At 40.0% G+C, this 26385-nt stretch overlaps 1 protein-coding gene across 8 annotated transcripts in view; it reads left to right on the forward strand.

Annotated features, from left to right (window-relative positions):
- The first annotated feature begins 14767 nt into the window (after positions 1–14767).
- The window catches only part of ahnak (AHNAK nucleoprotein), a 32888-nt gene continuing 21270 nt past the window's right edge, over positions 14768–26385 (forward strand). For all 8 annotated transcript variants that reach the window (XM_026142808.2, XM_080307700.1, XM_080307702.1 and 5 more), the window contains exons 1-4: positions 14768–15066; positions 22066–22130; positions 25951–26007; positions 26127–26283. In XM_026142808.2, the coding sequence (XP_025998593.2) occupies positions 26127–26283 (157 nt within the window). In that variant the 5' untranslated portion in view covers positions 14768–15066; positions 22066–22130; positions 25951–26007. The remainder of the gene's footprint in view (positions 15067–22065; positions 22131–25950; positions 26008–26126; positions 26284–26385) is intronic.

Raw genomic sequence — 26385 nt, forward strand, 5'->3', positions numbered from 1 at the left:
GTGGCGTTACCAAAGCTGTTTTGTAAGTCAAATATGAAATGACTCTGAGCAGAACCCATGCAGTTTTAATCGTTTTGAGGCAAGCTTCCTGCCAGATGGAGGCAGCATCAAGTCCACACAATATGCTGTGCCTGCTTTGTATTTAGAAGCCTCAGAGTTAAAAAACCAAACTGAAGCAAGCCACGAGAACAATGAGCTGTCTTATGCCAAAGAGCAACATTTTCTCTTCCAGTCCTGCCAACCTTCCTCCCCCTGGTCTTTATTTCTTACTTGGCCACACACTCACTACTTTTTCCTTCCTCTACTGATCCTCGTTTTCTGGACATTTTTTTTCTCTCTCTTCTGTGTGCTCGCATGAGGAGGGGTGGGGATTCTTGAAAGCAGTTGGATCAGCGAGGAGCCCTGTAAGGGAGGAACACAGAGAGCTGATGTATTGTTTCACCACACAAGGTCCCTGTGTGGCTGTCAGCTCGCAGTAGGAGCTCTGGGCATGGTATGCATGTGCTGAGCATCTGGTGTTGCGAGACACACATCTGGAAAAGGGTTAGGTAGTCAGTGGAGGGCTTGGAACAGCAAGGTGAAGCAATCTGACACAGTTTTCATGAAAGGAAAGCTACCACTGACGTTCCTGTTGTGTGGGTTAAGCATGTCTATGGATTATGAGTGTGTAGATTTTGTGTCTTTAAGTTATCGTTAAAGGCCTTACATGTGTCTATTTTACACAAATCTGGACATATTTACAGCTCTGCTTATTGTCACAGGCCAGCTGGCCAAAACAAGAGCACATCACTCTTGTCACAGTTGGAGGGACATCTCTGGGCGGATAGAAACAACACTCAGCCACCACATAATCCCACCCTTAGACTTTTATGGGGTTTCCCTACACTCTAGTATGTTGCTGGGTTTTAAATTCCTCTAACACACTCACACGCACACACACACTAAATTTGAGCAATAAAAATGAGGTCAGGAAGATGGATTCTTAGTCAGCACCCAGCGCGACTTCAAGTCAAATGTCCTCTATTTTTGAGGCAGGGCCAAGAATGAAAATATGAAGTTTAAAGACTGCAACACATTACAGATAGTTACACATGCATATATACATGCTGTATATCATATTATATCCTCTTAGATTAGAAATGTGACCTTGAGATCTTCTGTTTGGTGATAGGGTCTTTTCATGGCTTTAGTGCAGTCAAAGTGTGCGAGCTGCACATTTCTCTGCAGCTCTATAGCTCTAAAACGCAGCCCTAGAATGGAATGAGGGAGGTCAAAGGTGAGTATGTTGAGGGGAAATAGCTAAAGGAGGCAGGGAAAGAAAAGATTAGATCTTTTGCAGTAGTGACGAAGCACTTCGGACAACATAACACGAAACATCCGCTGCAAGTACCAGCTTTAAGTTGAAGCAGTTATTGTCATCCGTGAAGAGATTATTAATAAGTTGTTTGTTGGTGAGTTTGTGTTGCCCTGCAACAGAGTTTGTCGGTGTGAAAGTAGAGAAGAAAGTGCGTGACACAAGTCAAGAGAGAGGTATGGAGAGAAAACAGTCAGCCCCTGCACTTTTGGACATGAAACCCCAGAGTTGCTTCTGTCTCATGTTACCAGAATCTGGAGGTGGGGCGTGTTGTCAAACTAAGCCAAACTACAATAATGCACTGCCATGACTACTAAGGCAGAAATATTGCATGTTGGAAAAACATTCAAAATAAATAAAAATGTGTTCTCTTTAATAAACCTTTATAGTTGGTTCGCTACCCTACAAGGCTAGAGGACGGTGCATTAGGAAATATTACTTTCAAATGTTAGTCATAATAGCTCCACAGTTGTGGTTTGGGTGTGTACTCAACGTTCAGTGTTTAAAATAGCCCTAGGCTATCTTCACACGAAAAAACAAATGTGCGTTGCTAGAAATGTATTTTTTGCAGAACTAAAAACAGGTACCACTGTTGTCTCACTTCAGTTCAAAACGTTCTGTTAAGAAAGAAGCCGTTTAGACTTGTATTAGCAGAGGGGTACCCCCCACTTCACTCATCTGTTCTTCATGTACTGACTTGCTGGCCGTTTACATTATACTCATGTGAGTGAGCGCATCAACATTTTTAGCTATGACTGGAATGTGCAGCTTGGGATCATATCTGCCTGCACAACGGATGGAAGTGGAGTGAGAGATCAATAGCTGAAAACAGTTGATAGTGAATAGCTGTGAGACTCTGTGAAGAAAATGATCACAGTAATCTAATCAGATTCACAAAGGTGTGCATCAGTAATGTGTCAGATCACTTGCTTAATTTTCTGGGGGCAATGCATTACAACACTTGAACAACATAAATTTACCGGAGGTTTCCAGGAACTTATTAAGCCTGCTGTAGGGTGGTGACAACAAGACCAAACGTGCGGAAGGCGTTCCAAGCATCGGGCTGTTTAGATGACTCTTCTGTGCAGACAAAAAGGTCTGTTCAGGCTGAAATAGAAAGACAAGACGGGAGGGGGATAATCATCTTCTTTAAAAACTGTTATAATACTTTGTGTAAAAAAGTGGGGCAGAGTTCCTTACTACATAACAAACTGCTTTTTGGGCATGTGATATTTATCCATACACACACACAGGGCATTGCTATGGAAACATCCCTGCAAGTACCTGCCCCCTTGCTTATTATGTTGCTATAGTAGCCATCCCAGAATAGTCTTTTTTTTTTTTTTTTGACTCACTCCCTCGTGTTTGTGACTCATAGCTTGCAGTGGAAACCACAACTCGATCTGTCTCTTATTCCCCTTTTTTCCTGACATTCTCTTCTCTACCAAAGGAACAGCTTGCCATTCTGAGTCATCAGCATGTGCTCGTGTGTGCCCTGTAAGTCAGCGTGTGCATGCGAGAGAGCAGGAACTGAGGGGAATTCCAAAAAGATTACCAATAGACGAGTTACTATGGTGATAGCAAATAACAGGCAGCGTGACCCGTGTGTTGCAAGATAGTTTATCTTGAGTACTGCACATTCATGAGCTGCCAGTGATTTCTTTCTAGTGTATCTCCACATAGGTACACTCTGCTCTCAATGATTATTTGAGGTCCACTTTGTTTTGAGAAGCTGCAGCTTGTAGTTTACTTACCCACAGCGCTCTGGGGCTAGCGTAGCACAGAATTGCATACGTGGTAATACATTGCATCTGACGTAACAAATGATGCATGTGTTAATTCAGTTATGGGGAAACTTCTTAATGATGGGGTGATCAGTTTTCATTCCATAGGTTCGCTAATTTGCCAACAAGATGAAATTCAATTATCTGTGCTAATTAAATTGGTTAAATAGGTTTTTAAACAGGACTTTACCCAGTACTCAACTTGCAAAGCAATTTGAAAGGCGAGGAATTACATTCTACTTTTATTACAAGGATTTAAACTTCCCTGGCTTGAACAGTCTCAACACAGTTGAAGACAGTAGAGTGATTTTAATCTTGTTGAATTGCAGATATGTTTGGAAATAATATAAGCATTAGAATAAGCCATGTACACCGTCCTTACAGAAGTAACAGCAGGCATCATCCCAGTATTCAAATATTCCCTTACAAGTACATGGTTTGTATGTAAAAGTTCTTACCATGACAATGACAGTGTGAAGGCTAACTGCAGAGCATTATTATGAAGGTACAGCCCCCTTAGCTTTATGACAGTTTAGCATGAGCTCCCACTCACTGCTTACATTTTTGTTTCCTCATAGTACTGCTTTCATAGTATCATTTTCAACAGTAGCAGGTATCTGTTTCCTCAGCAATAGCCCTGTAAATGCATTACATATTACCTGCTCATCAAGTAACAGACAGACACATACATCTGTAGCCAGTCTGCAGCTCCACTACCATGGAACATTTAACAGCTAAGGACAAAACTTAAAAGATGAAAATTTGTGCTGTATATCCAAAGTTCAAATACAACCCCAATTCTTAAAATGTTGGGATGCTGTGTGAAATGTAAATAAAAACAGAATGCAATGACTGTCAAATCTCATAAACAAATATTTTTTTTTCCACAATAATTCAAAGAAAGCTGAGACCATTACCGTTACCAAAAGTATTAGCTCATTTATGACCCCTATTTCAGTTGGGTTGGGGTTAACAAAAGACTGCAAAGGTAAGTGGCACTGCTGGAGGAATTTTTTTGCATCTAGGTTCATCGGTAAAAGGTCAGTGAGATGACCTTAGAGAGGCAGAATTTCTCCCAAATAAAGATGGGCAGAGGGTCAGCAATATGCAAAAAACTGTCCACTAAGTCTGGAACAATTTCAGAATAATGTTTATCAAAAATCATAAAGTGTTTGAAAAACTCATTTATGACAGTACGATAAGATCAGCAGAAAATGTTGTGCACAAGGCAAGGCAGAAAATCAGTACTGGATGCCTGTGATCCTCGTGCCCTTAAGCAGCAGGCATGATTCTGTCATGGAAATCAGTGAATGGGTTCAAGAATACTTCCAAAAGTTATTTTTTTCTATGCAAAGATTTCACTATCCCACCTACAAATGCAGGCTAAAGCTCTGCCATGCAAAGAAGAAGCCATAATTGAACGCAATCCCAAAACATTGCCACCTTCTCTGACCCAAAGCTCATTCAAAATGGACTGAGGTAAAGTGGAAAACTGTTTTGTGCTCAAATGAACTGAATTTAGAAATGTATTTTCGAAAACATCAACATCACATCCTCTCGACTTAAAGAAGAGAAACAGTCATCTGGCTTGTCAATCACTACTCAAAAGCCTACATCTCTGCTGGTATGGGGATACATCAGTGCCTATGGAATTGGCAGCTTGCATCTGGAAAAGGCACCATCAATGCTGAAAGTTACATACAGGTTTTAGAGCAACATATACTCCCATCCCACCAATGCAATGCTAAACTGCACACTGCAGCTAATACAAACAGCATAGCTTTATGGATGAAGAATCAGGCTGCTGAACTGTCTTGCGTGCATTTCCCAGTGACTCTGAAAAATTGGTTTATGCATGTATTACTTCTAGGCTGGACTACTGTAATTTGTCATTATCAGGATGCCCTAAAAACTCCCTGAAAAGCCCTGAGTGGATCCAAAATGCTGCAGCAAGAGTACTGACGGGACTAGAAAGAGAAGAAATATTTCTCCTGTCTTCATTGGCTCCCTGTTAAATCCAGAATTGAAGTCAAAATCCTGCTCCTCACATGCAAGGTCTTAAATAATCAGGCCCCGTCTAATCTTAATGACCTAATGGTGCCATATCACCCCATTAGAACTCTTCGCTCTGAGATTGCTTTTAAAGTTAGGCTTAAAACTTTCCTTTTTTGCTAAAGCATATAGTTATGGCTGGATCAGGTGGCCCTGAATCCTCCCTTAGTTACGCTGCAATACTTCTAGGCTGCTGGGGGATTCCCATGATGCATTGAATGCTTTCTCTTTAGTCATCTTTTTCACTCACTATGTGTTTATACATCTCTCTGTATTTAATTATTTGTTATTATTAGTCTCTGTCTCTCTTCCACAGCAAGACTTTGTCCTGTCTTCCCCTCACCCCCAACCGGTTGCGGCAGATGGCTGCTCCCCCCTGAGCCTAATTCTGCTGGAGGTTTCTTCCTGTTAAAAGGGAGGTTTTCCTTCCTACTGTCACCAAAGCACTTGCTCATAAGGGGTCATATGATTGTTGGGCTTATCTCTGTTTTCTTTGTATTTGTAATCGTTTTCTTTGTAGGCTCTTTACCTTAGAATATAAAGCACCTTGAGGCAACTGTTGTTGTGATTTGGTGCTATATAAATAAAATAGTATTTAACTGAAAACATTTGATGCATCATGAAATGAAGGGCTGCTTATCTTCCAGATGACTATGGACCGTTGTTAATAGTTACAGTGCCATGAAAAGGTATTTTCCCCCTTACCTAGTTATAATTTTTGTCATAATTAAATGTTTCAGATGATCAAACACATTTTAATATTAGACAGAGATAAACTGAGTAAATACAAAATGCTGTTTTTCATTTATTAAATGGGAAAATGCAATCCAAACCCACCTGGGCATATGTGGAAAAGTAATTGCCCCTTAAAGCTAATAACTGGTTGTGCCACCCTTGGTGCCAAGAACTGCAATGTTTGCAATAACCAGTGATGAGTCTTTCACATCACTGTGAAGGAATTTTTGCCCAATCTTCTTTGAAGGATTTTTCTCATTCAGCCAATTTTGAGGGTGCTCGATCACAAATGCCCCATTTAAGATTGTCTTTTGCCCTTCTCCCCCGTCCCTCTTCTCAGCTGTTTCTCTTTCCCTCTTTCTTTCTCCCCTTCTTTCCCCCAGTCAAGTCTGTCCCGTATTCAGTAAGTGAAAATAAAATAAACAATAAAAGGTGAATCAAATGGACCATTACGGCAAGGCTGGGATGGTCAGTTTGGTAAAGTAAATCCGTTGGGCATCTTTCTTTGCCTTTAGACAACAATTCTGATGGCAAAAGAGCCAAACGGGACAGGCCAAAGAAAAAAAAAAAAAGAAGAAAAAAAAAAAAAAGAAATAAAGAACATGTTAACTTAAAAAAAAAAAAAAAAAAAAGATTAGGCAGACGCATCTATTTTTGCTGAATCTCTAAGCAAATGAGGCCTGCTGTTCTTTGGATGTTGCCCTCGGTTCTTTTGTGACTTTCTGGATGAGTCATTGATGTGCTCTTTGAGTAATTTTGGTAGGACAGCCAATCTTGGGAAGGTTAATCAGTGTTCCCAGTTTTCTGCATTTCTGCATAATGGCTCTCACAGTGATTCCCTCAAGTCCCAAAGCCTAATAAATGGCTTTGTAAGCCTTTCCAGACTGATAGATGTCAGTCCCTTGGTGATCTGTTCTCGAGTTTCCTTAGATTGTGGTGTGATGGGTGTTTTTTCCCCCCCTCAAGCTTTTAGCCAACTTCACGTTGTCAAACAGGTTCTATTGAAATGATTTCTTGATTCAGCAGGTGTGGCAGTAATCAAGCCCGGGTTTGGCAAGTGAAACTGTATTCAGCTTTTTAAAAAATATGGTTAATTCATTCTCAGTTGTGGTTATTTGCATGACATCTCATTTAACTTTTTGCTTTGGCTGATACTGAAAACACATTCTAGTGGAATTTCATAAGTTCAAAGCTTGGTAAGAAGCTAAAATTCCCAGTCTAATCACTCAGCCTGATCATTCACATTCATCTAGAGTTAAATCTGCAGCAACTCTAGCGAATCCTCCGCAGCTAAGTTTGCAGCACTTGCACCAACACATTCAAGTTAGTTTTCTCATTATATTGCATCCCACTCCTGTAAGCAGAAGGTGAGGATTCCTCTCTTTAGCTCATGTGGCAGTAGTCCACATGTTCTGTATGAGTAGCCAACTAAAAAGTGGGCAAATTCGGCTCAAGTCACTTTGCTATTCAAAACCTTACAGATAGGACATATAGTGAAATCTAGCCATAGTTATAAAGGTGCAGACCCTGTCCACCATTGTAGAGGCAAGAGGGGTGTTCAGGTTAGACATTCTCTTGCCTGCAGTGGTTTTTCTTTACTAAAGCATGAACTGTGTCTGCTCAGCATTCGCAACATACCCCCATTTGTTTCAAATTTTTCAGTTGGGTCATGCCTTAAACTAACTGTGCAGATAAATGCCTTTTTTTTTTTTTTTTTTTTAAATCTCTGAGAGTCATGAGTTGTATTTAGCAAAGCTAGACCCGGATAGGTCAGGTCAGGCTTTGGTCTTTGCAATAATTACTGACGTTTCAGTTTTTCAATACCAAGTAATATGAAACTGATCAAAGTTTATGTGTGGAATTCAGGTGAGGGGGCGGAGCCTGTTTTCTTTTTTCTTAATAGGGTGATATGTTTAGCTTTGATTTTTACATCTGCATAAGCCATTTATACGGAAGTTCATTCAGTCCACTATAGTGAACCTTATATAATAAAAAAAACCCCAAACAAACAAACAAAACCCTTAGCCTCTTTCTGTTATTCCAGGAAGCTTTGGTTAGGTAAATCTCTCTTGTCGTTCACATGTTGGTGATTATCGGCTTACTGTTTCCTGTCTTGCAACTTTCAGCCTTTTGCAGGCCCTCTGCTCTCTGTTGGCCAGCCCGCGCCTCCATGCAGGCTCTTTTCTCTCCTGTCTGTGCAACTCTCAGTCTTATTGTAGGCTCTCTGCTCTCTATTGGCCAACAGCGGCTCTGAGTCTTAATGCAGGCTCTTCTCTTTCCTGCATTTTGCAACCCTTTCTTGTCTCCTATCATCTTTCTGCTGCAGGTTGGCCTCCAGTGCCCCTAAGCTGGCAGCCTCTCCTCTCTGCCCTTCAATCTCTCCTGTCTCCTTTGCCAGCTCTCAGCCTTATCACTAACTCTCTGTATCTCTCCTGTCGTACCTCAGCTCTGAGCCAAATCAAAGGATCTACGTCCCTGTCTTAGCTCTAGTCTGTCCTCATGCCTTATTACAATTTCTCTCCACCCTCCTGGCCCCCGATGGCCCTCGAGTCTTGTCGCAGGCTCAATTTCTACTCTGCTGCTTCATAAATTCATATGTTCCATTCCCTATAGATCAGATCTTCCTGCCACGGCAAGAATGCGTTCTTTTCTTTGGGTATACTGCCCTAATACCTATCACTTCTGGGATTCTGTTCTGCTGTAATTGGCCATCGAAGTCTGACAGTCAAATACCTCAAATTGTATTTTCTACATCAATAAATCATGTTCAGTTCCTTCTAATGATCTCTCCTTATTGAAATGAAGCTTATGCATTAGTTCAATAAAGAATTCAAAATTCAAATTCAAATTTTATTTGTCACACACACACAACCATACACAGTATGACATGGGGGTGAAATGCTTGTAGCTGTACAAGAAGATCTGTAGTCACACATCTGACTGCTTCCCAGGTATTGGCAGTCAAGGTGACGGTGACATCACTGGTCTACCCCAATCATCTTTCTGCCGGCCTTCTTCAGGCCAATCAGCTTTCACTCTGCGTGCTTTAAATCTTCCTGCGCATCCATCATTCTTCCTTGCAGACGCCTTTGTGCAACACACCTCTTTCCCCATCACCCTCTTTCCCTCATCACTGAGGCTCCATTCATGCCTCCATCTCCACCACCAGCGTCTAGACTCTGGTGGGTCCTGCCCTAATCAAAATCACAGCTGGGATGGCCATTGGAGTCTAACTGGCAAATACCTCAAATTTAATTCTATACATCAATAAATCATGTTTAATTCCTTCTCATGATCTCTCTTTATTAAACTAAACTTAACAAATATTGTCATTATACTTAATTATTTTTTGCGCACAGTATAATTGCAGAGGGTGCCTATATTAATAACTTATTAAAAAAACTTTTATTCTTTAGCAGTGCAATAGAATACAATTCTTTTAGATTTAGTGGGTGTTTTCCTTAAAGAAGTTCTTACTTCAATTTGATTTGCTTTCAGAATCAAACCATAGAAAAAGATAAAACATCCTAAATAAGTAAATAAAAAGAAACTGGCAGCAGCTGTAGGAACATAAGACAGGTCAGTGTTTGTTCTGATTATTTTTGCAGTTATTTTGAACTCATCTTCTACAATAGTGCATTCATTCACCAAAAACACAAGTGGAATTTGTGGTGAATTTCTTTTGACATTCTCCACTACTGACAATGCCTCTTTGACAATGTTTATCTCACTCTGTCTTCAGCATTGGCTGGAAAAACACTCAACACAATATCGACAATGTTGCATTGTGTAAAAAAAATCTAATGAAGCTACAAAGAACTTCTATTTGCTCACTTTCTGCGTACTGACCGCCTGCTTTTGATAAGCTCTCTGAATGCAAACCAGGCTTTTAAAATACTTTTGAGCAAACTTTTCAAGCAAGCAAAACTACAGAAAGTAATCTTGTCGTCAAATAGATGCGTTGAATTTCTTTTTTTCTCATTTTTTCTGGGATTACTGCCAGGGATGGGTAGTCATTACACTGAATACTCCATCCATCCATCCATCCATCCATCTTCGTCCACTTATTTAACAGAAGTTTGAAAAAATCATAACAGAAGCATTTTGACAATGTCTCTAGAAACAAAAAGCAGCAAACATTGAGTTATATTCTTAAATGTGCTCTGGAATAGACATTTATCATATCTTGAAAATCATCTCAATACCTACAAACAAGATACTTACAGTACACTGCTGGCATGGTCTGAATCTAAGATCATAGTTTCCTTCAATATTTGTGATTTATTTTTTACAGATATACTATAAAATCTTTCTCTTTTTCCATCGTATACTACATTTTATTTGCAGCTTTCAAAGCCATTATACCATCCATTCAAATCAAATCAAATCAAAATTTATTTATATAGCACATATTAAAACAACAGTGTTGACCATAGTGCTTCACAGTCAGTAAAAACACGAGACAATTAAAACAAACAATAAAACAGGACAACAAACAATAGGTAACAACACAATAACCTAAAACAGCCAACTAGTTAGAATCAAAAGCCAAAGTAAAAAGATAAGTTTTAAGACGTGATTTAAAAGACTGGATAGACTCGGCAGTACGAATATGTACAGGGAGGTTATTCCAGAATCTGGGTGCCACGGTTGCAAAGGCCCGGTCTCCTCTCGACTTCATTCGAGACCTAGGTTGTGCAAGGAGCATGTGATTGGATGATCTAAGTGCTCTGTTGGGATTGTATAAGTGGAGTAGTTCAGAGAGATAGGCGGGGGCTAAATTATTTAGAATTTTAAAAGTGAACAAAAGAATTTTAAAATCTATGCAATATTTAACAGGGAGCCAATGTAGTTTGGCTAAAATTGGAGTTATGTGTTCATTCAGTTTAAAAACCTGATATGTGGTTGGAAATCATTGATTGAGATCAGTCCATTGTGTATGATTAAGCCTGTGTTGCACAATCAGGTGTTCTACTCACACCTTCTTACCTATAGGCAGGTCCAAACAGCTGCTGAAAGAAATTTGATAGATTAAAAGTTATTTTGTCTGGTTGTTATGTTACTTTTATTCAGTCATATCACAAGTTACAGTTAGGCCAGTGGCATGTGACTTCCCTTATCCTGCGGGAGAAATTATTCATAACACGCACACAAACAATCACACGCAGACACACACACATACGCACACAAGCACACACACATTTATTCAACCGTCCATCCCAATCTAATCCTCTGATTTTACTCCTCTCTGCAGTCTGAGCTGCCCATGTTTTCATTGTAGTCATGGGCTGTGACTCATCGTGCGTCTGAGCCAAGCTATTTGCGCTGGTTCACACTGGCTGACACACCTAGAGCCAGGAAACACACCCATTCCCACATATCCTTGTATTCAAGTGAGTGATCTGCAACAAAACAGTGATACACAGAGGACATTGACTTTGCAAGAGCATGGAAGATATTTAGCACATTTCACAATTATCCAGTTTGAACAGTCCACATTTGAGTTGTCCCAGAGCTAACTGACTGCTCTGCTTATCTTTGTCTCCCTCTGACCTGCTGCAGTGAGTTCATTTAGAATAAAAGCAGATATATTTATAAGAAATTTATATGTGAACACCTGTATTATAGATAAACGTCATGAGTATCTGAAAAAATAACCAATGATATGATTTACTGATGAGTTATTAAATAACTGTAAACATTTAACTCCTACTGAAAAGTTTGTGAGCAGTGCATCGTTTTTGACAGGAGTAATCCTGATTGCTAGCAGACACATAACAGGAGTTGTCTGTCTGGAATCAGCATTTTCTGGTAGCTAAGACTGTTCTTTAAAGGCCACACCCCGTTGGCAAGAAAGGGAATCAAATAGGCGCTGTACTTCGAAAGTGGGTGAAATCTTATTCTGTTCAAGTTAAAACGTTAAATTCTGTGGAAAATACTATAAGCACTAGATGATTGCTTTAGTAGTTGTGCACTCATACACACAGTATACTTTAAACACTAAAGTAACGTTTTTCTTTTTGAAACTTTTGAAAAAAACTCTTTTGAAACTTCCCCTGAACATTTTTAAACACTGTTCCATCCCAAAGAGTAAAGCTTTACCCCACTTTATACACAGTTCTTTAGGATCTCTGCATGTCTTGCACATGTTTGGTGTTATTTCTCCACTTTTATCTCAGTGTGCTCACAATTACAGACATCTACACACGTCTGCGCACAAACAGCGGGCCTTCTTTTTTGTGGGAGAGCTGCACCCTGTTTTCGCAACAAAACAAAATCTGAGATCTCCTGACTCAAAGTTTCTAGTGTAGTAACATTAAAATATGCGTGTGTGCGCGCACAAGCACAAGCGTGTGAGTACCACTCCCCGGTTCACTCCCAACAAAAACAACACAGTAACTTCCTCTGTATGTAATCTATTCCTTGCATGTTGCCTTCATCTCGCTGAGTATGGGTGTGGCATATTGAGAAGGACACTGCAGGAATTTCAAAGACACTAGACACTGTTGTGAGAAGGGGAGACGCACATGTGTACACTTAAAACACACATGTGCATCCACAACCCACATATGAATTCTATTTTCAAAACTGGATGCACACATATATTCCCCCTAAAAAACCCAAACAAAAAATCCCATCCATCCATTTTCTTCCGCTTATCTGGGGCGGGGTCACGGGGGCAGCAGCCCAAGCAGAGAAACCCAGACTTCCCTCTCCCCAGCCACCTCCTCCAGCTTGTCCGTGGAAACAGCAAGGTGTTCCCAGGCTAGCCGAGAGATATAATCTCTCCAGCGTGTCCTGGGTCTGCCCTGGGGCCTCCTCCCTGCCTCCTGTCCTCCGTGAATCGCTACCTTATCGTGGTGGAGGGGTTTGTGTGTCCCAGGGATCACAGGGGCTATGTTGTCTGGGGGCTTTTGCCCCCTGGTAGGGTCTCCCATGACAAATTGGTCCTGGGTGAGGGACAAGACAAAGAGCGATTCAGAGGGAGCAGTTCACCCTCCCTGCCCTGGAGCCAGGCCTGGGGAGGGTACCCGAGGGCGAGCGTCTGGTGGCCGGGCCTTAGTCCATGGGGCCCGGCCGGGCACAGCCCGAAAAAGGGACATGGACTCATCTTCCTGCAGGCCCAACACCCGCAGGAGGCACCGTAGCCGTGTGGCGGCCAGGAGTTGAGGTCCTGACGGAGGTCCCCAGCTACCAAGACTGGCAAAAAATCCACAACCCTCCAAAATTACTGTTACTGATAAAAGCATGTGGCACAAAATATCCATAGCTATATACAGCTATGCTAGATGGTAAAAGCAGCCAAGAGTAATAAGATAAGATAAGATAAAATAACCTTTATTAGTCTCACACGTGGGAAATTTGTTTTGTCTAGCAGAAAGTGAACAGTGCAAAGTTATATATAGTTGTATATAAAATTAGAGAACACTGGAATACAATAAGAATAAGATACTGTACACAACTGTACAGAATAGAATAGAATGGAATAGAATAAAATACTATATACAATAGAATGAAATGAAATAAAATTATATATACAATAGGATAAAAATAAAAATAATGGATAAGTGATGGTAAAGGTTAGCTTGTGGTGAGCTACAAGAAACCAGCACATAAGTTATAAATTCTGCTCTGCTAAACACTGTAGTAACAGCTTTCACACTTGCATTAGTAGCGTTAGGAACGCCCAAATAAACACTTTTCGAAACATGTCCTTGAGGGGAGTACTTAAGTTCATTTAACAAAGCTGCTGGTGTACACTGGGAACAAAAATGGATGGGAATACCTTTTTTTAAAACATAGTGTTAGTCATGGCTTATCAGATGTTCTCATCTATAAGCCTGTTGGTGACACAGCCATACCCATAATCCCAGTATGATTTGTCAGAGGAACCGCCCAGTGACTCTCGTAACAAGCTATCATGCCATCGCTTTGCGTGTCTGCATACCACATTGAAACATTTCATAGCTATGATCATTTAGAATGTTTTGGTTTTAATTCATAACGTTCAGTGTTTGGCTTTGCAGTACTTTTAACACAGTGGGATGTAAAAGAAGTACTCTGACATTAATCTAGGACTTTAAGCTTAACATTAGCAGTTTCACTCTAAAAATAAACTTTCATGTGACACACTCAACATACAGCACACAGACAATTACAGCAATGACTACTGCAACTACAGTTTTCAGCGTATGAAAGTGAGCTAAAAACAACAACAACCTGTGTAAAGCACAGTGAAAATGTGGAATACATTTTAATGTCCAAATTAGATGCAAAAATTATTTAATATAAATTATATTGCTACTGCAGTTCACTAGCACAGGGTGGGCCCCATTAAAGCGACAGACTTCTGTAAATCCTGTCTTGTAAATAGACACCTTGCCTTTTGTGTTTAACTAAAGGCCGTCGTCCCGAACCATTTTGGTAATGATAGCTTTGTGTCAGTTTATGTGCGGCAGTGTAAATGTTTTAATAACATGTTGATGTCATTGTCTGTCATGATAACCATTTTGTGGAGTGCATCTCTTCTTCTCTGTGTACTTCATTGTTATACTGTAGAACAAAAACTGAAGTGGGCAAAAAGCTGTTTTAAACAGAAAAATCATGATAAAAACAGTACAAGTTTCTTGCCTGAATAATTTGTTACATAGTGCTGATTACATTCGGATAACAAGAGTTTGAAAACCTGACATTTAAGTGTTGAAAGTTCTTTTTTTCAAGCAGAGCTCACTTTTCCTGTTGCATGTCTTTGCAACCGTCTTTGTGAAGCAGTGGGTGGTCCCATGAACACTAAGGACCACTCCCCGTACACGGGTCCCCTCCCCTGGATTCCCCTCCCTCTGCTAACCAGGAGCCCAGCCCAGCTCCCTGTCCAACCACTCTGCTCAGCCCAGACTAGCAGCCACTCAGAAAAAAAGAGGTTAAAATCAACTCAGAACGGTGGAGGGAGGGAGAGAGAGGGGGCAGAAAACGCCCTGGAAATCTGGTTGATCAAGAAATCGAAAAAGACTGACAGAGTCCTAGCAGACTGCGAAGGCGTGACAGTGTGAAAGTGTTTTTCTTGGAGTGAGGAGAAGTGGAGAAGTTTTCAAGGATGCTCAAGCAGGCGTGAGGCTTCTAGGGCGCTAAGGCTGCGCACAGGTAAAGCTGCACACTTTTTTATTTTCTTTAATTGAAGTTAAAAGTTTTTTTTTAAACTGTTCTTTCGGTTTCTGAACTTTAACAACTCTGCTGCAAGACAACAAATCAGTCGTTCCAACTTGGCCAGAGTTTAAATAACTAACTTGCAAAGGCGTCACAGTTATCTGTCCAGCATTCTTGTTCATAGCACCAGGCACTTGCAGTGAGCGTGTTTATCATTGTAAGATTATTATGAGTTGTTTTATATGACTAGAAAACTTGTCTCCAGAGTTTTTCAAGGACTTTTTATTTTCCCCTAAGGGAATGTTTTTGCATAGGAGCATCTTGCCTAAACAGTGTTATTTGTTTTCATTGTAAATATGTAGAGTGGCAGTAACTTTGTGTGAAAACATTCATACATGATAAATATTTAATTAAAATAGAGCAGGACAGGAGATGAGGGTGTGGGTACACACCCACCACATGAATGCAGACTAGATTGAAGTTGTGCAGTTTACTAAGATGCATATAAGTCATTCATGGCTATATACTTTATTGCCTTTAGATGATTTTGATCCTTCTTAGAGATAACAAATAAGAATAGCTACATTTGTGTAGTTATTTCACCTTTGTGCAGTGTGGATGTGTAGATGTACTTTGCATAGTGAGTGGGACTTTTTCTTTTGTACAGGACCTTAATAACCCACATTTTAAAGTTATATCAAAGAGGTGCCGAAATGATTGTTGACAGTGTTGATGTTATCGCTCAGATGTCTCTCTTATCTAATCCAATGTCGTTTGCCAAGAAATGGAAGTTTAAAAAGTTACTACTACTTCCCTATGAGAGTGTACAGCAACAACTTTGGGTGTGGATCCCCCCTCTCTCCTCCCCCTTCTTTTTTTCTCTCCCTCCCTTTTTGTTTGCTGTCTCCTCACAGTGGCACACCCTTTAGTGCCAGTGAAAAAAAGGAAAACCATCCACGCTACAGACAGTTTTTTGCAGCGGGTCTCAGCAAATTACATTTAAATGTCCTTTGTGGGATACTAAGGGTGTGCTGGCGAAGACAGAAAAGTCATGATTATGGCTTTTTCTATGTCTTTTCACTGGATTCACTGTGTTGTTGGTTGGTGGTCTCTCTTTCTCTCTCTCTCTCTCTCTCTCTCTCTCTCTATATATATATATATATATATATATAGAGAGAGAGAGATACAAAAAGTATTATATTTTTAAATGCAAACTGCTTCCGTTTATTGGCTAAATATGTATCAGCTTTTGAACAAAACCTTTTTGGTTTGTGTTGCGCAACATGAAGTTGAAAACTTTCACTGCTGCTTGGCTCTGAGGCATATATGCATTTCATGACTTACTTTTTAAGGTCTTGAGCAGAGAAAGATTTGTCTTTGTCTATTTTACCATGGGTCTCTCAACCTGGGCTCCTGGCCAGGGTGTGCAGGGGGAGAAGAAGGGAGGAAGACAGGGAAAGAGAGTCATGGAGTGAGTTGGTGAGGGGGGGATGGGCGGGGCAGGGGGTTGAGGAGGGGAGTAATGGAATGTAGTGGTTTGGAAAGACAAGCTAATTGAAACCAGGTTTGAGGCAGAGCAGGGGGAAGAGCTGAGACTTTGCATGTTTGGGGAAAAGAAAAAGAGGCATTTCTGAAACCCTAAAGTCAGGGGATTATTTTCTTTCCCATAATATATTTAAAGCCTAAAATGGCATCATTTCAGCTGTGGTTTAAAGTAGAATCACTGCATGTAGTGCTGCCTATATTTTATGTGAAGTGGGTGTATAAGTTGAGAATCAGGAGTTCAGAAAGATCCTTTGTTTAATCTCACTTGGAAGTCAAATTTCATTGTGCTGTTGCGTGTCCTCTGCAGCTCCCTCCTGCCACACCCAAAAGTCACTTTAGAGGAGGGTTAGCGAGAGCTGATTTTTGCCCTGCTCTGCGTAGTCTTTTCTACAACGTGCACTTAACTCACACTGGGTGACCCACGTGTGGCATTTCTCAAATTGCTCTAGTCAAGGTGATTGATTATAACACAGGCTGCTTAAAGGGCCAAATGTAGTGATTGTCATTTAATCGGCATTATGTTTAGCGTTTTTAGCTTTACTTGGTGATAATACGGTGTGAATAACCAAACTAAACATGATATTTCAGGTGTAGAGTTTTGCTTCAAGAGAGGGTGTGGACCTTAAACATAATAAATTTGAAGCGTGATTTATATTTCAGCTGCTCAAACATTCAGAGCTGCTCCTAACCGCCCCAAAGCTGAAATGCTCGTCAGTTAACAGGGCCTCATCTTGGCCTGGGGTGGATACTGTTTGTCTAAATACTTGCTCTGTCTACCAGTGCAGCAGTACAGAGGGTACATTATTTTGTCACCTAGCAATGTAGGTCACTTGGAATTCCAAAAAGCACACCTTGAAATTTTAAAGCTTCATTGATCACATTTTTCTTTTTCTTTCACTCCGATGTTGCGGCTCTTCTCACCCATGTGACAACCAGCGTCGTTAGTAGGAAGAACTGGAAGAAGAGCATGCCGCATGACAGTTTGGAGCCTTGACAGTGTTGAGATGCTTATCGCAGTTCTCTGCCAGCGCAACTGCGTATTCTCGCAGTGTTGACTGACAGCACAGGCGCGAGGAATGGTGTTACTCATATGTTCCAGTATAAAATGCAAGGAAACTGGTCTCTGGCATGCTTCCTCTGCTATTTCCTCATGGGTTTGTTGAGCGGGTGGTTGAAGAGGTGGGGCGGGGGGTGTTCAGTAAGCTGAAAGAAAGCGTGGTGGTTTCGAACAAACTATAGCGTATCCTTTTCACACTTGGCTTTCATTACGAAACCAAGCATTCCGGACGACTCCGTAGACGCACACCCTGGATATTGGTTGGATAAAACAATGCAAAATGTATAGAGTGAGAAGATTTTCAATGAGCAACATTTTTCTTCCCTAAAGTTGCAAATAAAAATTTAACCATAGTGTGCAATTTCAGAACGTCTTTCTAGGCAATCCACCCAGCAGCCACGCCCTTCTCACTCACCCACTGCTGGAATGTTTCAGTGTGTACTCAGTATTCTCTGTGGAGCGCCTATCATTAGCTTGTCTTGTTTTTGAGAAACAGTTATTTTAAATTTGCGATGAAATAGTCACAATAAGTCACAAATAATTCTGTGGCAACCACGCACCTGCATGCAATTCAGACTATTTCACTGTAGATTTTAGCAATGTGGGACCTTCCCAAGCATGGAGCTCAAAAAGGGCGTGAATCATTTCTGTCTGATAAAGCAAGAACTCGCACCAGTACTCCTCCAAACATCTCCTATATAAAAATATCAAAAGCCATCTGTTACTAAGCACTACTTGGAGATACATGCCCTAAATGTCAGGGCAACCATGCTTGGAATGTAAACTGAGAAATACATTCAACATGGTTTTTCTTTATCTGGCACAAGATATTCGAGGATGGAACTCTCGTGTGGTCTAAATAGAAGTGTGAATTGAAAGTACAATCCTGATGCTCTGTTTATGCTTCAGGTTCTTACAGCAAAGGAAGTCTCACATCTATATATACATTCTGCTGCTATGGTTGCCACCTAACTCCTACTCATAACCTTGTCCCCTGTTCCGTGAATGGACTTGTATTTGCTCTCATTCAAGCAGCAGCTGAATATATTGCCATGTTAAACTAAGCGTGGCAATTTTTTGGCGTGACCTGTTTAATGTGTCAGTAAGCCTCTTGTGATGTTCTTTTTATATGGCTGATCTGTTCAAACTTGGCGCTTCTCTTTGGTCTAACTTGTTATGCCAGTTCAAAATTTACATCCTAGCTGCTTGATAGTCATGCCACTGAAACTATTGTTGGGCATTAGCCCAGGATCACTTCTCATTTAATAGCAGAACAGATCTTAAAAAATAGTTTGAATAAGCTTTTTTTTTTTCAAATCAAATCAAGTTTTTTGTCTATAGCACAGTGTTACATATACAATCTCAAAGGCAGTTCTTGGTGTAATAATAGGAATGCAAAAAATAGGAATGCAAAGGAACAGGATCTCTAAAAAACCTGTAAGAACCCTCGAGAGAGGAAATTAAAACTGAGGTCTTAAATGTCTTGGTGTGTAATAGAGAACAAGCAGTTATGACAGAACTGTGCAGAGCTTAAAAAGTATGTGAAAATCAAGGCAAAGCTGAAGTATGCTTCAAATGCAACCCCTCATTTCTGATTTTTTAAGAGCAAGAGAGGAGGATTTTAAGAGTTTCTTCAATTTTTCCATTTGGTGCATGACTCCTGCCAAAGTCACAATGGCTTAATCAGAAGCAGGCCAAGTTAGCGTCAGTGGGCAGGCTTTAGTCTTATGTTGGACTTGTGGTTTGCTACAGGGCTATGTGGACTATGGAGTGCAGAAAACAACCAATTATTTTGACTCTCGTTCCTTTTATACACGTCACACGTGCACGTCCTATCTGCTTTTGTGAAGGAACATTGAAGGCCAGATACTGCTGTCTTCTTTGGTATTTCTTCGCTTTTGCTGTGTCTAAATACAATGCAGCAGGGGGGGAAAGAGAGTCTGTTTTGTTTTGACAACAAGACTGATTAGGTCACTGGTCTTCTCTCCGTATCTGCCTTGCTGTACTGAGGTCTTTTTATCTGCTCATAATCAAATTTTATCAGAGCTCCACTCTGTGTGATACACTCTGAAATTGAGCCTTAATCATTGTCACATTGCTCCTCTTTTCTCATTACTAAATTGATTGGATTTGGCAATCAAATTGGTAGACGGACTAAAGCTGCTTTGATCAGTTTCCAGAATGTATTGACCTACTTAAACACAAAGTATGAAAGTTAACAGTCCAGGTTTGGAGGCATGTCTCTTTTTAAGTGATGGGGTGATGAGCTGGCTGCTGTTTACTGCGTCAGTGAAGCGCATGTTAAGCCAAAAGACACAAATGTAACCTCTCAATGCACATTTGACACACGTCTTAGGGTGCCATCACAGATGCACTGCTGACTTAACGTTGCATTTTTGCTTGTTTGAGTGGAACCTGGAGGTTGGGGGTGTGTGGTGGACTCATTGCAGGTGGGTGGGCACTCCAGCTGTGTGCGGGGTGGGCAGCACAAAATAAAGCTAGAGTTAGTGTCAGAAGGAGGACATTTCTTTGGAGTTAGTCACTGTAGAAGAGGTTGGGCTTTCTTCCAGCTGGCCTGAGGGCTCTATCAAGGAATGTGTGTGACTGGAGGCCTGGGTGGGGCTGTGCACTGTGCTACTCCCTCTGCAAGTAAAGCCGAGAGGCAAAGCGACACGATCTGTGTCGTGGACTGTGGTATGGTACTTCTGGGCACTGCGTGTTTTTATTTGCTTCCTTCACTGTTTGTTGACCACATTTTATCTTCCAGAAATACCTGCAGATGTGCTATGTGTGTGTGGTCTTACCAAGACACTGAGTAAAGAGGGTGGGGCAAACTGTCTCATATATTTTGATTTTGTTAAATCCGATATGCCTATTTCGTCATTTTCTATCATGACGTTGTAGCACAACACCTAAAAGCTTACACATATAATAACTTTATCACTAAGGCAAACACAGTGTCACATTTTCTTTAGTCTACCTTGTTGTATTCTGTGACATAACAGTCCGAATCAGTAACAGGGGCATGAGTATACACAGCTGCTGTGGTGCAAGTCTCACTTCACACATGTAATGCGAACCCATTACTGGCTGGTATTTTATCTCAGCTATGTATTCTATTGGTGCAACAGAAAACAGGCCAAACTTTACTACGTTTTTTAAACTTTGCATCACTGTTAGGGGCTTTGTTACATTGCACAGGTATTAAAATCTGACTGTTCCATCTCACAAATATAGTAATGAGCAGTTTAGGTTATTGAACATAAAATGTTGGGAAGGGGGAAGTTAATGATGGGGTTGAAGAAGAATTTTCCTGAAGGGCATGTTCCCACTGGTGCTGCATGTCTCTGCGCACATCAAGTCTGGTTCTGTTTGTACTGAGACTGACAAAAAGAGGGCTTTGTTTCACAATAACACAATAATTGGCATAAGACCTGTAAGATGTTGGGCTAGTTACAGCACGTGTCTCACATTTTCAGCTTTGCCTTGATTTTCACAAACACAAGACTGACTTAGTGTAAAGAATGATGCTCAGAATTTAAATGATAGATTCAATTTAGGCAACAAACTTTGCTGCTATATTTGCTATTATTGCTTCGCATTTCTGCCTTTCTGTTGTGGTTTGATATTTTTACAGTCTTCCATGAAGCAGTGAAACTAAGGCAGATCAATGCATTAGCATTTTTAATAGTATACTTCCTCTCTGAATTCCTCTATAGCCAAATTTTCTTCATTTTTAATCAATTTCTAGCAAACCTACTTGTTGTAGTTTGGCTAGTTTAGAGACAAACAAGTGGTTAAATTGATTTAAAAAGACATATTTCCTTACCAGTGTCAACACTGCTTCCAGCTACTTGTTGGTTAATTATTAAAGCCTCTTAAGGTGATGATTGATCAGCATCAGTAGTCTACTACATTAGACTACTTTATAAACGTATCTAAAAAGAAGTAAAGGAATGAATACCTGTGATTAAGTCTAGTCATGAAAGTAAAAAGTGCAGGGGCTTTTTTGTAAATATTTTCTTATGCATAAGTATGGTAAGCTTGTAAGCTTCTAAAGTGAATCCCCACTTTTTCAGTTCTGCCTTTCCCATCTCTTAATGTGTAGGCTAACATTCTATAGCACAGCTAAATTTCATCACTTAGTACTGAATCCTACCACAGCATTTGACTTTATCATTCATATGGAGATGCACCTCGTAACATAGCAGGGACTTCTATGTGGAAAAGACATGCATAGCTTTTTGTCATCTGTCAAGCATGTGACTGAAACTCAACTTTATATAGCAACATGGAATGTTATTGCAAAAGAGAGCAGCAAAGGTTTCTTTGCTGTCTTAGCAATACTTAATCTGTGTACAAATCATACTAATTGTGTTTTTTTTTCTCAACAGAAGTCAAGAATACAAGAACAGAAGCAATAAATTGAAGCTCCTTGGCTTTGCTTGAGCAATCCAAGGTAAGTGAGTGCCCTTAAGTATATTGGAAACGATACAAAGAAAATCTATGATAGACTACATAACCATCACTTTGCTCAAACACTAACTAGTCAGTGTTACCACAGAGCAGCATCTATTTTATGGTCAGACTGCAAACCGCTTTTGGAATGTTTGCTGCAAAGCCTCCAACGTAACTGGAAGGTCATGCCGCCGTCATTCAGCTGTGAAAGGCCTGCCTTGTGGAAACCTGATACCTGGGTGCTTCTGCTCCATGTGTCTCCTTTTGGTATCCCGTCCCTCCTCCCAAAGTGACCACCTGCTTCACTCAAGTCCCTTTTCCCTTCTTGAGAAACGACCATGTCAAGAGCCCGCCAAAGATAATTTACTTCTTTTGTGTGTAGGGAAAAACTAGCAGTACTTTGACTGATTAGTGTTAAATCTGTAGGCCAATGATACTGTATAAATGATCCATATCCAGAAATGCTCTGTGGTTGCATTCGAGGTAACAGAAGCTTTTGTTTGTCTGGCTGGCTGCTCATATCCCCTTCTGGACAGACATACCAAGCCATAATAAAACATGACAGACAAGCCCGTTGATCTACCTTCGTATTTGGCATTGGATCAGCGGTACTCAGGCACGTTATAGAAATGAAAGAGAAAGAATACAGAGCTGAATGACTGTCATGTACTGTCAACTCCTGGAGTCCCAGACCATTTGCTATGATTTCAAGAACAAGGGCTCATTCATTTGGCATATGTTTATAATCATAAGGTCTTTTTGGGTTAATTGTTAATTTTCCTAATTTAGTTTATACTTAATTACACTACTTTCTAAGTTTATCTTAAAATAAGCAAAGAAATTAATAATTGTGATTAAGTTGAGTAATGACAGTAAAAAGTGCAGGGACTTTTTGCAAATATTCTCTTATGCATATCTCTGAACTTGTAAGCTTCTGAGGAGAATCCCCACTTTTTCAGTTCTGCTTGGATGCCTTTCTTTAATGTTCTATAACATAGCTTGACAACAACCCCCCCCCCCCCCTTTTTAATTGCCTCACTTTAATTTTTTTTAACATACTCTTTTCCTTATATCTCTTTCTGTGTGTTTCAAATTCCCCCTTGATTTCTGTTGCATGCCTCAGCTTCCCCCCACAGCTTGCTGCCAGAAATATGTCAGAACGTCTAGGACACAATGGCCCAAATAGTTCAAACATGGTAAGCCTGTGTGCTAGGCCAAAATCAAAATATTTATCAAAACTATATGATTATGCTTGAAAATAAACCTTTGAAGGGATAAAGGGATAGTTGTGTCCCACGATTATGCGTATGAATGTGGATGCATTCTTAACTTCCCACCCTGTTTTTATAAACCCAATAATATTTCTTATGCTTTTCCCCTGTGAACATTTTTTCTGAACAATTATCTCATCTAGCAGTAATCTGTACAATGCCAATAAGACTAGCAAAAGAGAAAAACAAGATCATGTGAAAGGTTTGTCAGTTATTTGGGTCTGTTTTTATTGACTGGATTAGGACAGGATATATTCGGGCAAAATGAGCTGTGTTCGAGCCCATGGGGAAGACAAATTCCCTTTGATTTCTCCCAAATGCTGTGAGTGTGGGATCTGAAGGACACTTTAAAGATTTTGTAAATGGCTGCATCAGTTGGCCTGATTTGAATTTGCTCTACCCAAGATAATTAAATAAAGCTGTGTTTTTTGGTACTGTTTTTTTTTACCCCTTCAGTTTTCACACATTTCAACTATAACTGATGCATATAATGTTGCAGCTTGAGGTCTTGATAGATTCGTGTTTCAAGGTACTATGAGGCCATGCGGAAAAGCACAATGTGATAGAAAGAAGGGAGGAGGACAGATGAAGCAACAAAGTGAAGATCAGGTTTTATATACCTGCAAGCGGCTGGAATCACCTTTGGAATGAGCATTATCCTATTCTCCGGCATAATCATGCTCAGTGGCTAAATGCTATTTTTTCAAAGAATTTTAATTTTACCTCAAAGCATTGCATGCTTTCTTCAGTATTCCCAACCATGCAGATCCAGTCTATTTATTGACTTGTGTTAATTTGCAGAGGGCTTGTTATGTGACCTAGGACTGGCATCAACAGACTACAAATAACTGAGACAATAGTTCATATTACACAGAACTGTATGCACCACCTAGATCTGCAGTCTTAATTTGGACATTGCAGGAAACACCAGAACTGTTTTCTTCTAACGATCTCATTTGTTTGAAACACTGCATTTTAGCTGCATGGCAGGAGTGGCATATGGCTGCTGAATAAGTGATGCATATTACAAAACCTCTTAAAACTGTTGCTTCTTTAGCTTCGTCTCAGGTTCCTCTTGTTTCCAGCAACTTGTTATCTTGCATAACAGAGAGGCAGTATCAGTGAATGAGGAAGGGATTCGTGGCCTGTGTGGTAACTGTGTTCTTGACTGTGGTGTAAAATTATATTAATTTTTCTGCTAATATTATTATTTCTAGCACATTGACATTAACATTAAAATACATATATTTGTAAGGTCAGACAAGATTATCAGTCTTATTTTTTTTCCAAGTTATTATTCCTTAAATCTTTGTTTTTAATCATAATCACAATAAACACAGGAAACTAATCACCAAAGTGACTCATATCCTGTTTCATTCATCACAACTATGAATAGGCTTTTGCCATTTTCTGTTGGCCGATAGAACCTTTGTTAAATCCTCCTCAATGGTTACAGTAGGCATTTTTAGTGATTGTCTCACTGAAATGACTGTGGTACTAGAGCTTTGCTACTGTCTTGTGGTGCAACATCATTAATCAAAAAGTACTTCCAATAGTGTTGTCACCAATCACATTACATTCTCTCGAATTAAAAACAAACAAACAACAACATAAAAATCCCTTTCTATTGGTAGAGACACATCATCGTGGAACAGCTTTGTATATTTCGAGGAGTGGGTGGTGGAGAGCTTGGTACTAACAAAACAATAGGTTCTGTGTTCCAAAAAGGAGAGTGGGTATTACCAGTCAGCATGTTTGTGGACACATGTCTAGTAATGTTGTCAACAAACTTTATCATTGATGTGATGATCTTTTTACATTGCAAACAGCGATAGTGACAGTTGTTGAAAAGCTAAGCATGAATTTCAGTTGGCCTAATTTAAAGTGATATAAATATGGTAAATTTGGTAATTATTTGAAGGTATAATGTATACCTTATGTACTCTGATGGCCTCACCCAACCTAATGTGTGCTACTACAGCGTAAAGAGGTAGATCATTGTCATCAGCTTTGTAAAAACTTTCAGCTGTAGTGATAAAAAAATTAATAACAAATCTATGGTTAATTGCTGAAAAGGAATTCATAGCTCTTGTTATTGAACAGAACTACAAGCTTAATGTGGGATCCTATACAAGGGTGCAACTGTTTTCCTATTAGATTAGTGTTTGTGGTTGTACATCTGTATTAGAGTAGTAACTCTTTTAGGTGATGTATTTGTTACCATACATTTTTCCACCTTGGTGTGTTTTTGGTTTTTTTCTTTAAATAAAGTACCTGTGACCCTCACTTTTGTTTCTATTGATGTTTGAGTTGATCTGTACGCAGGGGATTTGGCTGTTTCCTCAGGGCAGGGAGTGGTCTGACTTCAACCAAGTTTCCAAAACGTAGTGCATCCTGGAGGGAAGGGAAGGCACTTATAGTTAGATAGGCTATATTGTCTGAAGGAGTTTTAACACCATCTAGTGTTCACTTTTGGGTCTTTTAACCCAGGCTCCTTACAAAGTGGGATGTGGATAGAATTTGTTCAAAGTCTGTCTTTTGTTTTTGCAGGAAAACAAAGAGAATTTGTGCTACAACGAGGCTTGAATTGAAGAAAACAAAAACAAGGTATTTTAGGAATTTAAGGTTTAAGACTAGTATTCCATATTTTATGCTGTAAAGAGTTTTTGCCAACTAACTATGATTTTTTTCTGTTGAACCTGCTATTTTTATGGCTATGTTTACAGATGGCTGACGAAGAGGAGACAAGGGAGGTACTCTTTCCAGATTGGGAAGGTGCTGACAAAACTGGCATGACCATTGAACAGACAAGTGGAGGACAGCTCTTTGTTAAGGAGGTGAAAGGAGAGTCACCAGCAGCACGGTCTGGAAAAGTATATGAAGGTAACAAATTCAGTTTTTGTTCAAATATGTAGCTTTCACCAAATGTTTAGTAAGATGTGCACGCTGACTTTTGCTCTTTTGTTTTTTTGTGCTGCTTCCACT

Source organism: Astatotilapia calliptera, chromosome 2 (assembly GCF_964374335.1).
Source record: "Astatotilapia calliptera chromosome 2, fAstCal68.1, whole genome shotgun sequence".
Taxonomy (NCBI): domain Eukaryota; kingdom Metazoa; phylum Chordata; class Actinopteri; order Cichliformes; family Cichlidae; genus Astatotilapia; species Astatotilapia calliptera.